Raw genomic sequence first — 14,976 nt, forward strand, 5'->3', positions numbered from 1 at the left:
GCGGCGCTACAGGTCTACTGCGTGACAGCGCAGCACGAGACCAACGCACAGCTACCGTCCGGTTCCGACGCTTCAACAACGTCAAAACTTAAACAGAATCCCCAACTCGAAAATGGCAAATCTACATATGGTAATGTTTAAAATACATAACCATCGTGAACGGACGCTTCTGCGATGTGAATTGAAGCAGACGCACATTCTTCATGAATTTCGTCATGCAGTTCAAGAAGAAAAACAAACATAAAATAGACGATAGATCGCTAAAGTGCGCAGCTTGGAGAGTCCAGGAGCTCGTTGACTTTCTGTACCAGGCTGCACGTGATGTGGAAGTTATCACAGATCGTGCTTTTATGCCTACAAACTTTGTGCTATTCTCTCGTACCGCATCTGTCTTAGCACGGGACCCTTCATCCCCTTCTATGCGTTCTAATTGGTTTCCATAATTAGAATGCACAGATTATGACGTTTTTTTTTTACGTGCCTCGCGCAAATATGGGATTAAGGAAGACCATCAACGTTCAGTTTAACACAAATGCGAATAAGAAAGCATACATCCTGTATTGCAAAGCCAGACAAATATATGATATTTTATATACAGTTCACACATCAACAAGTCACAGCCCTCAGCACCATTTCTCACATACAACACGTGACAAAAAGCGGTTCGTTTCATTTACAAACAACCTGAGAGGGCGAGCCAACGTTCCGGTATTCAGTTGAACTCCTGTCCATACCATACCGGACTGAGCCGACATACTTAGGACCGCAACCGAGCCTCAGTGCCACTGAGACTAGTACTAAGTCAGCTGTTCCTATCAGGAAATACATGAGACACTGACAAAATTCGAGCTCGTGAACGGAACCATATCACAGCGTCAGTTCGAGTTTCGTCTCTAAGCTCGATGACGGAGTTCGAGTTCGTTGCGCCGTATCAGGTCGTTGACCGACCGTTGACCCTCCCGCCGGGTCAGGTCGGGTCAAATCAGATCAGATTAGACCGATCAGATCACCACAGGCACTAAGACCAGACCATGTCAGGTCTGACCGTACCCCGCTATATCAGGTCACGCCTCACGCCAGGTCAGGTCAGGTCATTGCTGGCTGAAGCTCCACCTGAGCGCCTGACACAGCTCCGCCGCTCTACCGTGTGACGTCACACCGGCCAGCCTCCTCTCCAGCTCTGTAGGCGAGCTACGGACGGACGGACGGGAGACGCGGGGGGGGGGGGGCACAGGGGCGAGTTAGTGGTACGACCACGGATAAATCGGACCCAGACTCAACTTCACAGGCATGCATTATAAGTGACCAAAGTTGGTAGGGAATGGGCGGGTGGGAGAAGGAAAGAGTATTGTCTGCAAGAAATATAATTATCCGTAATAAAATTAATGTTACCTACTTAGAGCTTCATAGAAATGCAGCCGCTAGATATGAATATGAAACAACGACTGTTTCCATTTAACAAGATCCAGACACGGCCAGATATCTCAGAAATTAGACTGCTGTTGGTAAATTCATAAAAGAAACGATGATCAAAATTGACATTTAAAAAAAAATGTAACAAAGCCTGTGTTCGAATCTTGGGAGCAAAACTCTTGGTAGTCCAGAATCCTGGTGTCAGCGATACACAGTACTATTAAGAGCCCATCACAGCTCTCGAGATTAGTGTCACGCCGTGCCTCACCTCTGCAGGAACTGAGCCAGCGTTCCGAACTCAGCGCGAATGTCGCCGGCGAGCGGAACGCTAACGGCCGGCAGCGCCTCCAGGAACCGGCGGCGAGCGTCCTCTATCGGCGCTGGTGGCGCCTCTGGCGGCGGCGGCAGACACCAGCCGGCCTGCCGCTCGGCGGCCGCCAGCCGGCTCAGCACCGAGGCAGACTGGTCTGGAAACGGGAAATGGTGCAATTATTGGTGATAGATCTCTTTGAGAGGAATACAACAGACTGAAACAATGAGACGTGCATGCCGCGGGCGACAGCCAAAGAAGACAAGCTGGCAAAAACTCAAGCATACACTATATACAGGCAGCCGACGAAAAACATTGGCGCCTTTGAGCGAACAAAACATTACTCACAGGCTCGCGCCTCGCATTGATGCTACCCATATCAATCTACAATGTCTGACCCTCCCTCACTAATAACCAGTTTGATTGGCCGAGATGCCATAAATAATCGGAACAGAAAGTAAACAGTTCTTCTCACCTGGTGAGTCTGTGTGCAGTACGGTGACGCCCGCGCGGGTCAGCTGAGCGATCAGCTGGTCGGCGGCGCGCGGCCGGCGCTCGGGCGGCGGCGCGGTGCCCGCTTTGACCCTGTCCCGCTCCACCAGCAGCCAGCAGCGGCTGTAGAGCCGACAGAGCCGCTGCAGGCGGGCCACCAAACGGCGGCGACCCGGCCCCGTCTGCAGGTCTGAGAACGGGGGGGGGGGGGCGTTAGTCCGACGAGGGTAGCGCATTGAACCACCAACACAGCTTGCTTATCAGTCAATTAGCGAAGTTTGAAGGGCATCACACGGGGATAAAAAAGGACATCTATCTTAGACAACAGAAATATACGGAGGAAATGCAGCACATTTTGGATGGGATTCGAGAAAGCTTATAATGTGAAGCAAACAAAAAATAAATCAGAAAAGCAATAAGCGAAGTCTAAAAGTGATGAGCGGAGTCTCGTGTAATTCCTACTACCACTTCATCCCCTCTCTGCCCTCCCTTGCCCTCACCGGCGGCGGGTCGCCGCACCACGGCCGCCCTCCTGCTGACGATATAGTCCTCTGCCGGCAGTGAGCGGACCTCCGTTCGCGCCCGGTGCACGGCCCGCAGGTCGGAGAGGAGGCGCGGCGCGCAGCTCACCTCCCGGGAGCTGGCTATTATAACCAGCGGACCGGGGGCCGGCTGAGGAGAGGGGGCGGGGTAGGTTGTTGTAGAGTGAGTAGTTCAGAGGACGCGTTAGCAGTATAGAAACAGCCGTAATATCAATTCGTAAATTCTACCTGCTTTAGAATTATCAAAGCAGGGAGAGGCAACCCACGTTCCTTGAAATATCTCCACTCTATAGCACACACTCACAGATATGCGCCTATGTCTGTTTAGAGCATAAAGCTGATAATAACCACCTAAGCCACGCTCGCGTCGTTCCTCACCTGTTCTGAGCTCCGCCCCGGCGCCCCCTGCCGCCCGCTCCCCGCTGACGGGACCGGAGGACGGCTCTGGACCCCGCTGGGGCCGGCCGATCCGCCCCCACCGGCCACCTCCACACCTCCTCCCCCAGCCGAGCCGGCCGTCTGTGGTGTCCGCCCCATACTAAGCCGCTCCCGAAACTCGGCCTGCTTCTGTCGCGCCCGCTCCAGACGAGCCTGGCGCGCCCTCTCGGCAGAATCGGGAACTATGTTTTCCTTTCTTTCCGATAGAGGCGCAGCTGTCGGCATTTCGTCGTCGCTGTCGAATAGGCCGAGATCGAAGACCGGGCGATCCGTATTACGTGATGTGCGCTTTTTGCTTGTTCCAAAAGTTGGAGTTTCAAACGGATCATCAGGATCTGACCGCCTCTTCGCTTTAGTGATACTCTTTAGAATCGAACCAGCCGGACGCTTGCTGGACAGCCAGACACCATTCGTGGACGAAGGAGTCTTGGTCTTTTCATCGGAAGACTTCTTCGTCACCCTTTTACGTTCAACCGAGCGAGGGTTCGCCTCGGTTCCATCCAGCTGAAAGTCAGCATCAGACTCTGACCCAGATGGGGGCCGATTGGTCGTGCCAGCGTCACTCCGCACGGTGGCGCTAGTATCACTCCGCACGGTGGCGCTGGTGTCGCGGCGGCCGACTGGGGAGCGCTCTCCCTCGCTGGACGAGACTGCCCTGATCCGTCTGCGCCGTCCCCTCTGCCGTTTGGCCGGCGATTCGCCGTGGGAAGAGGCCGAACTGACGTACTCCACGTGATCACTGTCCACGCAGAAACTGTCCTGTAAGGGCAGAGACAAAATTAAAGTCAAACATGATTTAGGCATATACCTAGGCGTAAAATGCAACTATGATGCATTGGTTAGGTATTAGAGATTCTAGTGGCAATGATCGTTCTAACTTTCGGCAATAGATATTTGAGCGTTGAGAAGCACACAATGCATGAGGTCGGTTCATTGGTCTACAATAAAAAAATCAATATCAGTTATCACTCATACCTAAGCTTAGGTCAACACAAAACACCATCTACCAAGACAAGACAATCAATTATCAAACACATCTTCAGCTTGTTACAGTTTCTTGCAGGCTACATACTGAGTCAGGGCTCGGTCTTACCTGTTCATAATCGTCGTCCTGGTGCGGGACCTGGGAGAACAGCTCAGAGTCGTTGGGCCGCGGCAGGGCGGGCCGACGGAACGCCGGCGCCGCGCGGCCCGGACTGCGCACAGACTTCAGGTACACGGCGCGCATACTGCAAAAGAAGAAAATGGATAATGAAGGGAAGAAACGGTACTTTGAGATACGTGGTGTGTAACCGTGAGGTCAGACGAATCTGAGTCAAGTGAGCAAATGGAAAACGTATGCGATGGCCGGGAATCGAACCCGGGTCAACTGCTTGGAAGGCAGCTATGCTCACCACTATACCACCATCGCTGGATATCAGCGCCTCTAATTACAAGATAGATCAAACTAGATAAAAGTGATGTGACGTTTGTATTATTTAGAGATGCTAATTTCATGCAAGATGTTTATAAATTCAATTACAAAGAAAAATTCAATAAAATATCTGAAGTAAGAACATACAAATTGACAAATATGATCCCCGAACGTCTCAGTCCACTACACAATCACGATCACCGACCCTCAGTCTCAGCCCGCGGCCGTGACACTCACTCGACGTCCTGCTGGGTGGGCTCCGGCGCGTCGTCGATCATCGACTCGTCATACTGGTCAGAGTCGGGCCCGTCGCTCTCGTCGTCTGAGGAGGCCGCCGACGCGTCGGTCGACAGGTCAGCCTCGTCATCCAGGAACGGGTTCCGGGCCCGGCGGCGGCGGCGCCGCTTCTGTGGGGCGGGGAGAGTCAGAGCGGTGACATCCGTATTACGACACACATGAACAGTGAGCACTGCTAATGGAACACCCACACTCAAAGGCTGAGCTACGCTATAGTCTTCTGATATGAATATATATATATATATATATATATATATATATATATATATATATATATATATATATATATATATATATATTCCGAATAACACTCGAAGAATGTCGCGTTATATAAAATCTAGGTAGTAACTATAACCGTGGCATGTTAGCAAATTCCTATTTAATTGACCAAATACACACTCCCTAACCACGATTCACTCTTGCTCGTATTTTACCCTCCCCTACCCTATGACTGAATTGTACTCACCTTCCCCGCGGCTGCAGCCGGCCGGCGTCCAACGCTCTCCGAGCTAGAGTCCCGCGCCGACTCCGCTCGACTCCTCGACTCCTGCACCGACTCCTGACGACTCCTCGCCTCCTGCCGGTCCCCTCCCGGTCCTCCCTCCTCCCCAAACTCGGTCACCCAGCCGACGGGAGGCGTTTCCTCCTCACTGTCCCGGAGTAACGCCGGACGGTGACGGCGGCGGCCGGCCACCCGCGCCACGGGACTGTCAGTGACATTGGCGGCCGACCCGGCAGGCATCAGGGGGCTCTCTGTGTTGTTTGGAGCTGCCCTGGCAGGTACCACCGGGCTGTCGGTCTCATTTGCGGCCAGTTTGGATGGAATTAGTGGACTTTCTTGATCAGATACCACAGACTTGGGTCTAGACGCAGGTCGAGCTAAGGGAGAGCTTGCGTCCGATATTCTGGACAGCAGAACGACGGGCTGCTTGTCGTTCCGGTTCGCTCCCGATGTAGACTGGACGAGGGTGTTATCCGTGGCGTCTGTTCCGTTCATATCACGGCAAGTGCGCTGGTTATTAGCCTCGGTCTCAGTACGTTGATGGCTGTCCGTCTCCGGTCCCCAAGTCACATGTCTGCCAGCCAGTGGAGATACGGGTACCCGCGGAGATGTTCCATCCATACGGAGTACTCGCGGCGCCGGTCTTCGGCAGGTATCAAACTCATCCTCCGCCCACGGGTCTTCATCACCCAGTCCAGCTACCAGTCCAGCAACCAGTCCAGCAGGACGACCGGCAGACCCAGCGGGGGTGACACCAGTCGAGCAGTGTCGCTGCTTCACCTTGGAGAGCCGCCGCCGTCCCCTCGCGGAGAGCGGCGTACTGTGTCTCCTGTCCACGGTCTCCCTCGGCCTCCTCTGACTGGACAGGATCGGTGACACGGCCGGGGAGGTCACCGCGCCGCCGCCGGGAGCCGCGCGGTTACCGGAGGGGGTCTGGGGCCGAGGTCGGGTCACGGTGAACAGAGGACTGTCGAGGGTGGCGGACGTCGGTCCTCGGGTGGTGAGATTGGTGGAGGGTGTACCGGTCACCGGTATGGCTTCTGTCAGAGGAGCGGGTTTGGACGCTGGGTCTACGGTGCCACCCTGCTCTACCACTGTCACGTCATGCGAGTCAGACAGATCCACAACCTTTACAGAGTTAACTGGCTTCTCTGTGTTCTTTGCCTCCGCTAGCTCCTTGCGATCTGCAGCGTCCGTCGCGCCACCGGGGTTGGACGTCACACCCTCGAACAAATCACTGTCCTCGAAGAAATCGGCAAACAGATCAAACACTGGCTTTTCCACCTCCCGAGCTGCCGGAGCCGCCGGGGCCGGTTTTACCGTGGTGCCACCGGTCTTGCCATTCTCTTTTCTCTCACTCTCCACTTTCCCTTTCTCCGTCTTCTCCGCCACTATATCCCTCTGCCTCTCCCTCTCTCCTCTCACTCTCCCCGCCGGCGTTCCCATCTTCTCTCCCATCCTCCGCGATCCCTTCCCACTCGGCGTGCGTCCTCCAGGAGACATCACACTCTTATCCACCAGCTCCAGTAGCTGAGTGGTGGAGTAGATCGACGTACCCGCCGCTGGAGAGTCGCGGACGGACGGAGCTGACCGCACCAGCAGCGGCGGAGACCGCAGAGGGCTGCAGACGGCGACAGATACAGCGGGAGGGACGGACGCCAGGGGTACCGAGACGGCCGACGCCGGCGGTGGGGGGTCGAGGGATGGAGGCTGTGGTTCTGGGGCAGGCGGAGGAGTGACTACGTTGGCAAACAGCGCGTCGTCGTCTAATCCAAAGTCGAACAGCGGCTGTGAGGACGGGTGCCGCCGCCGCGCGGTGGCTGTCGCAACGGGAGGGGGTTCACTGTTCTTGACGCCGTGAGTTTCTTCTTTCCCAGAAGGTAAAACATTCTTCGCTTGCTTGCCACCGAAAAACTCTCTCGAGGGTGTCTTCGACTTCAAGGCATTGCCAGCGCTTTCTAGTCGGTTCCTTCCACCAGCGACCACATCAGCAGGCTTGCTCTCTCGCTGAAGTCTATCCCTGTCAGGCTGCAGATCCAGGGCACCTTGCCGTCCTGCAGCTGTCCCTGACCCATCCTCCGCCACTGCCGAGGGCGGTACTGACGCCGAGGCCGGTGTGGCCAGCGCAGGGGCCGGCTCGAAGCCCAGGGAGGCCGCCGGCTCCCCTGCTGACGCGGGTGGCTCCTCCACACGGGCGAACAGACTCTCATCAGCGAACAGATCCTCGCTGGAGGGGCGGCGGGTCAGACCAGCCTGCAGGCGGAATACTGGGGAGGATACCGTCACTGCCGGCGGCGGCGGCGACGGTCGAGTCTGACGCTCCTCAGAGAATTCAGCTTTACCCCAACCAGTAGCCCCTATCGGCTCAGCAGTAGAGGGTCCTCCATTCTCCACCGCACCTCCTGGGATTGGCTCTACCGATGGCATCTCAATCTTCCGCCTCTTACTGCCGCGCGACAGCTTTCTCCGTTTGCTGGGATTCTGTGACGGTAAGATCGGTGAACCATCTTCCTCTGAGAGTAGAGACACCACGGGTGGACGACTCGGAAGGACATCCACAGAGCGCGGCGGAACAGAACTGCCCGGAGCGTCTGACGGAGGAGGGAGAGGGGAGGAGGGAGGAGGGGTCGCCGGCGGCAGGGGGCTCGGGTTCCACTCCCAGTCCGCGTTCCAGTCGTCTGGAAGATCGTCCCACTCGGCAGCTCCGCCCTCCGGGGCGTCAGAGGGACCCTCCAGCGGGTCAGCCTCACACACCGGCGCTGACTTTGGGGGTTCGCTCTGTACCGCCGCTCTCAGTCCCGACTCTGGCTTCGTGGCATCACTGCTCGTGTTGGTACGCCCATCAACCTCTGGGCCTGCCGTTCCATTTCCCTCATTCACGACCCTCCATTCTTCCTCCAAATCACCGGTCTCTCTCCCTGCCGTCGGATCCTTCCTCTCTGACCCATGCCGCTCAGCCTCCAGCCAGCAGCGCGCCTCCAGCCGCTCCGTCCTCTCCGCACTCATCATCAGCGCTCCCTCGTCCACAGTAACCAGAGGAGCAGCCAGCGCCTCCTCTAAAGCACTCAGCAGACCGGCGGCGCCGCCCCAGCCGGTGAACAGCGGCGGCGGCGCGACGGGCGGCCAGTCGGGCGGCGGCGGCGGCGGGGGCGGCGGGGAGTCGGCTCCGGAGGTCTCCAGCAGACTGAGACGGATCGCCTCGGCCACCTGTTCCGACTCGGAGAGGGCGCTCAGGTCTGCGGCGGGCCGAACCGGCGGACTGGCCGGCCGGGGTGGCGCCGGCGGAGGGGGCATCGCGGGCGCCGCCGGAGAGGGCTCTGAAAATAGAGGAGGGACGGCCGTCACTGGGGCTGTTGGAAGAATATGGGAATACGCTCAGATTTACGATTTTACGTTTGAGTATAATGACCAAGCTGACCAATCAAGAACATATTAACAAACACCTGTATAAGAAACAAGTGATGCCAAAACAATGTGAAGTTCACATTTTTAAGATGGATTCATCCGAAGAACAGTTATTTTTCCAGTCAAACTCCAATATCAAAACGCGTGAGCAAGATATATAACCCTGAACCATCCTACCACAGTCATCGTATCATCCATGACTCTGGTACCCGGATACCACCCCCGTACCCGGTCCTGTACCGCCGCGCCGACTCACCCAGCTCTATTCCGGCGTGCCGGCGCAGCCCCGTCATCTCCTGGTCGTATCCGTCGGCCCCCGTGTGCGCCTGCTCAGCCATGAAGGCCAGGAGGCGCACCAGGTTCCGGGAGACGCCGGAGTGGGAGACACCGTGGGTGGGCTGCAGGGTGGTCTGCCAGGGCAGCCACTCGGTCAGCGAGAGCGGTGCAGGGGCGGAGGGGCGACCGGTGTTGGTGGCAGCGGTACCTACGGGATACAGAGAGAATGGTCGGTCAGGGCCGGTCAGAGCTGTATACACGGGGAGAAGGGAGTGAGGGTGCTGAAAGAAATGTGATGCAAATGATGCAAGAGGTGAACACTCAACAAAACAAGATTGAAAAAGCGTCATGAAAGATTGCAGTTCAGACAGTCTGTAGTTTATCATTGCAACATCAAACTAATGCTATTATAACGCATGCTTGTTTGAAAATGGACCACGGAACAGCATGTCGACCTCAACAGCAGACTGGCGGTGAGGACACCCACCTGTTGCGTGTCTCGGCGGCAGCCTGCGCGCCGGCTCGTCCCCCGGCCTCAGCTTGTAGCGGGCGTCCCACTCCCTCATCTCGTCATCACTGAGGTAGGCGGCCGTGGCCGGACCGCGCTCTGGGGCCAGCGCCGCCAGCAGAGAGGCCATATTCTGTCCTCCACCGGTACCCCTGCCGGCGCCCCTTCCCCTGCCCCTGCCTCTGCCGGCCACCGGTCCGCCCCGGCCCCTGCCCCGACCCCGACCCCGGCCGGTCGCAGTCGCCGGAGAGGAGGCGGCCACCGTCATATGGAGCCGGTGACAGACGGGCTGCAGGCCGCGCGGGATCATACGCGGGCTGTTCTTGAACAGGTGAGGGCCGAGCTTCGTACCTGCGGGGAGGTACACGGCTATTGTTAGACCTAAAGTGCTATGCTTAAAGTAACTCGAGTCAAAGCGCTCTTATCCAGGGAACACTGAAAATTTTCAGAACGTATTTGTGAGATCGAAAGGACTGGCATGACAGAGAACATGATAGCAAACCCTGTCAAAAAAACAACATATAATCCGGAAACAGTCAATTCATTTTGATATCAGACCAACGATCGAAGCAATCATGCTCTTAGCACGTAGCCACGCGAGTGACCGTGTCAGTCGTACCGGTCATGATGGTTTTGAGTATGCTCTTGCGCTGGTACATGCTCTGGTTGTAGACGTGGTCTTCCTTTCCCTCTGTGACCAGCACCACGATCCTCCCCTGCCGCTTTCGTCCGGTACGGCCCATCCGCTGGACCTGGGGGAGGGAGGGACAGCGGTGTCAGACGAGAGCGAGGTAGCATTGGGTCTTCATTGGGCTTAATGACTGATTCAAAATGTTACTGATTTGTGACAGTCATTGCTCCATGACTGGTCAGCGTTGCCATCTTGAGCCGAGCCGTCCTATCTCACATCTTATTTCACATTCATTGGTGTACCGAGCAAATCAGATAGCGCCCAACGTATCGGCTCAGTGAACAGAGCAGCACATCACGCACTTGTCATGCCGTACCAGCCACCATTCGTAAATACAATATGCATCCCTCTCCCACCTTCAAGGTCGTATCTATCCCCTCCTCCCCTCCACCCAGCCTCCTCACCAGACTGATGGGCGACTTGCTGACGTCATAGCAGACAATGAGGTCCACGTCTCCGATGTCGAGACCCTCCTCGCCGACACAGGTAGACACCAGCGTGTTGAAGCCGCCCGTCCGGAACGCCGCGATCACCTGGCGGCCAGACGGCGAAATGATAGTTCGAGACTGACCGACAGATGGATGAATCAAGGGTTCTATGAAAAAACACAGCTTTATGGGTAATGTAATGGTATAACAAACACAGAATATATAATGGAAATACTTATTATGAAGCATACTAGACGCAAAAACCTATCCTGTTCCATGGAATCTTCGAAAACATTTCATTCCTGTGATCTTTCCAGTGACTTTTCCATTGATCTTTCCAGTGAACGTCTTCCTTTCCAAATCCTTTAGCCCTGCCCCTCCCCACGGCGCCTCCCGGCCGCCCCCCACCTTGAGCTGCTCCTTCTGGGAGAACCCCCGTGACGATTTTCCGGCGCTCTGTCCGATAAAGTGCATGGCGCGCACGGTGGGATGGAGCTGCTGTAGCACGGCAGAGATCTCCAGTACACTCTCACGGTACTGAAAGGAAAGGCACCGTAATGGTAACCCAGGACATAGTTGCGGTACTGGAAGGCAGCGCGGAGACGGTACGACATGGTGCGTCAATGTTCGTTGGGATACACATTACGCTACGACAAGGCACTTTATGGCACGGTACGGTACGGTCATGGACTCATGGATGAAGTCCATGGTACGGTGACGTCTTGGTGAAATGACACTGCACAATCAGACGACAGAGGGAGACAAATGTTACTTGGTGAGCCAAAATCCTGCGACACCGAGACACACCCTGTCAGTCATACGATGCTTTCATTTATACACATTGACCTGTCCTGATATGACCTGACATAACTAGTCAATGACCTCACCTGATCTGACCAATCATCGACCCACCTGGCAAGCTATTCACCTAACCCGACTACACCACTGACCAATTGACCTCATGATCGGTAATTGACCTCACCTGACCCCACCTGACGGGTCGTTGACCTCACCTGACCCCACCTGACCGGTCGTTGACCTCACCTGCGAGAAGACCATGACGCGGGTGGTGTCGCCACAGTCTCGGAAGTGCTGCTCCACGAGCTCTCTGAGCCGGGCCAGCTTCGGGTGGCTCTGCTCCAGGGCCGCCGGAGCTGCCACCTGACGGACGGAGGGAGAACTAGCGCTCAGGACACTGCTAGTGACGGGATGTTACTGGTTCGGTGGTATTAACAAATTCGTTCATACAACTGACCACTTTCTTTAGTAATTTTCTGTTTGAGACATTTCTGGATGAGATGTGCATCGAGCAAAGTTCTGTGAGTATTGTGGTCTCGCCGTTTCGCAGTCACCGTACATGACATCCTCAACTCTTCCTCTTTAGAAAACGGTACAAACAACACAGTCGACTGCAGTGCCCAAGCAGTGCTAGGACCAGGCAGTGTCATTATCCTCCGTTCCGTCGTTTCCATCCTCAGGATAGTCAAATCCTTCTCCTCCATACCTCAACCCCCTGTTCCGGGCTGGACGGACATCTTTATCCCGTGCCGGTAGCTCCACCCAAGCAGCACGCCCGTAGCCGGGTGCAGTGACCGTCAGGAGGCTGGGTGATCTGCTCACTGGACGGGCTCAGCCCCGACGGGTCACCAGGTTGTCCGTCCAGACCAATGTTCCCCCCCCCCCCCCCCTAATGCCTATCATCCTTCCGGCTCTGCAATGGTCTCATTAGGCCGAGCTTTGCCCAACAAAACAAAATGTGTCATCACCGTCACAGTTTAGAGTCAGACGCACGGCAGAAACGCGACATACGACGGCAGCGCTACCGGCTGGCGCTCGAAGCTGTCAGGCTGTCAAAGTTTGCGACGATTGATTATTCGGAATAAGTTCGATACAGCATGGCCGGGAAAGCACCAGTAGATGTCACCAGTCGACGAACCAGACTGATAGCATCTAACGCTCATTGATACAAAAAAAACTTTGATATAAGCATGTAATTTGTAAATCTTCGGATATCATGGTCACAAGTTGGGGTTTAGGGCAACCGACCTACGGAGGTCATCGGCTCCCAGTTTGGGACATACATTGCAAGCAATAACAAACATTGCAGGACAAAAACCCATCCCCGCTACGACCATTCCTCTATCCTCCACCTCTCCAACCCGAGTACCGGCCGGTTCCGACCGCTCTGCGATCCGGCGGCTCTAATTTCACAACACGCCGTCGAGCGGCGGCTGTTGTGGTGCTGCGGGGGCGGAGCGGAGGGCTGGTCGGAGGGCGGAGCGGAGGGCTGGTCGGCACCGGCGGCAGGTCCCCGTCGGTCTGCAGCTGGCAGTGGGAGCGGCGGACCGCAGCCGGCGACAGGGAGCTGCTCGGAGCCGAGACCGCACACAGGTGGGTGCCGGCTGGGGGGTATTAGACCAGAGGGTGGGTGGGTACGATGGAGGCAAGTGAAGGTCGTTAGGGTGCAATGACAACCGTTTAAAAGCCTACGACTTTGTAAAACAAATACCAATCAAGTCGATTGAATTGATTGATTTGATTCAGCGCATATTTTGAGTTGATTGGATTGAGTCGATTGACTTTTCGAGATGACTGGTTGACTGACTCGTTTGACTTTAGCGACTGGTTGACTGATTTGATTCCCGAAAATTAGAGTGACTCGTATGATTGAGTCGATTGAATGGAAAGTTGAAATAAGTTTTAGTTGACGAAAAATAATGACACCAATTGATGACATCAAAGATCACAAAACTACACTGAAAACTGCTTGTCATCACAACTGCAATATGGAGTAGATGGCCAAATAAAGAACAGGGCCTTAAAGGAAAAGTGCCACCTTCGTGAAATATGAAGATATCGTTGCTTTTCATTTTGACATTATCATTTTTCATGTTCTTTTTAAATCTGGTGCCAGAAGTGCATAATTCGCAAAAAAGTATGTCAAACTATTTAACATATTGGTACTATGTTTGTACTCTCTACCGCACCTTCTGTATGATATCATAGCGATGACATCACACTCAAGCCAATCAGCCTTCAGAAGACAGTCTCGTCGGCTTGTGTCAGATTAGCTGATTGGTTAAAGCTGAGCTGATTGGAGCTGATTGGTTAAAAACCAAAGCCTCGCCGCGGGTGGCTGTATTACAGGATAAGAACGCATTCCTGGGATAAGGACGCATTCCTGGCATATTTTCTTTTAAAATTGCCGATACCTACAAATGGAGGCCGAAATCGGCCGTAAGGTGGGACACTCTCGGGGTTTTCGGACACGGGCTACAAGATGGCCATCTCAGTTTCAAACCCCATGTTAAAGGTGACCCTTTTCCTTTAACATGAACAGCCAACTTTGACTTTCAACTGCAATAACTGCTCCAATCCTGTGATAGAACCTGGCGATGCACCTACCTACCTTTCTGCACTCAGCAGGAATTTTTTTTTTTTAAATCCAGATGATAAAGTGCAAGGCCCTGTATACTAATAAAGTGTGATTAATTACTAATTCACATCTCCACATCTCCTCAGAAACAACCCACTGAACCTCTATAAATTGAAATATCTGAAACCCCTACAAAAATAACTGAAACAAAAGCGCCGTTTTCGTCTCGCTAATTACGTTTACATTAATAGCTAATTTGCTGCATTGTTTAATTTGCAGCAGAACGTTTGTTGATCCTTTTCTCCTGAGAGCCTAGGCATAACATATTTAATGTATTTCATTTTCCTTAAAATATTTTACCGAATATTATTAAGTGGTTTTATTTCAATTGAAATTATAATTAAAACGAAATTGGTGTTGTACAACCGATTTATTTTATGATGATCTACCATACTACATGATAATCAATGACGTCATCTTACCAAAAAATCAAAAGACGAAGAATAAGGATTTATAAAAGCTTAGCATACTTCTTGGCAAAACGTTTTCTTTGTTTTTTCGCAGTCGCACCAACGGCATTTAATTTTCCTTGTTCTTCTTCCTTTGTCCTTAACTTATCCTGTGGTTCCAGAATCCAGAGTCCCTGTCCTTTCCATTTCCTTTTAAATATATTTTTAATGCTCATCCCTATCCCCCAGTCCTAACAGTTTCAAATTGTATTGCAATAAAATGTTTTGAATTCTTCACATATAACCTATCTACCTTCGTTGGTACTGTTGGTAGCTAGTGACACATCTAGGCAGGTAAGTAGGTACCTACCTGCTTTCCTGCTGTCTTCATAAAGCATACCTATAACCTAATGAAGTTGTCAAATTTATAGCACA

At 53.8% G+C, this 14,976-nt stretch overlaps 1 protein-coding gene and 1 non-coding gene across 2 annotated transcripts in view; both read right to left on the reverse strand.

Annotated features, from left to right (window-relative positions):
* Window positions 1-539: 539 nt before the first annotated feature.
* Window positions 540-14,976, reverse strand: part of LOC122374817 (Fanconi anemia group M protein-like) — a 36,077-nt gene continuing 21,640 nt past the window's right edge. The window contains exons 10-23 of the mRNA XM_043353807.1: window positions 11,761-11,877; window positions 11,125-11,253; window positions 10,693-10,821; window positions 10,217-10,349; window positions 9,577-9,948; window positions 9,070-9,297; window positions 5,373-8,725; window positions 4,847-5,016; window positions 4,289-4,424; window positions 3,136-3,954; window positions 2,716-2,887; window positions 2,199-2,405; window positions 1,682-1,880; window positions 540-1,191 (exon numbers count right to left, since the gene is read on the reverse strand). Of these exons, the coding sequence (XP_043209742.1) occupies window positions 1,092-1,191; window positions 1,682-1,880; window positions 2,199-2,405; window positions 2,716-2,887; window positions 3,136-3,954; window positions 4,289-4,424; window positions 4,847-5,016; window positions 5,373-8,725; window positions 9,070-9,297; window positions 9,577-9,948; window positions 10,217-10,349; window positions 10,693-10,821; window positions 11,125-11,253; window positions 11,761-11,877 (6,264 nt within the window). The 3' untranslated portion in view covers window positions 540-1,091. The remainder of the gene's footprint in view (window positions 1,192-1,681; window positions 1,881-2,198; window positions 2,406-2,715; window positions 2,888-3,135; window positions 3,955-4,288; window positions 4,425-4,846; window positions 5,017-5,372; window positions 8,726-9,069; window positions 9,298-9,576; window positions 9,949-10,216; window positions 10,350-10,692; window positions 10,822-11,124; window positions 11,254-11,760; window positions 11,878-14,976) is intronic.
* On the reverse strand, window positions 4,535-4,606 carry Trnag-ucc. The gene has a single exon. It is a non-coding gene; the product is annotated as a tRNA-Gly (tRNA).

This window comes from Amphibalanus amphitrite, unplaced genomic scaffold (genome assembly GCF_019059575.1).
Source record: "Amphibalanus amphitrite isolate SeventyFive unplaced genomic scaffold, NRLGWU_Aamphi_draft 001718F_arrow, whole genome shotgun sequence".
NCBI classification, from domain to species: Eukaryota; Metazoa; Arthropoda; class Thecostraca; order Balanomorpha; family Balanidae; genus Amphibalanus; species Amphibalanus amphitrite.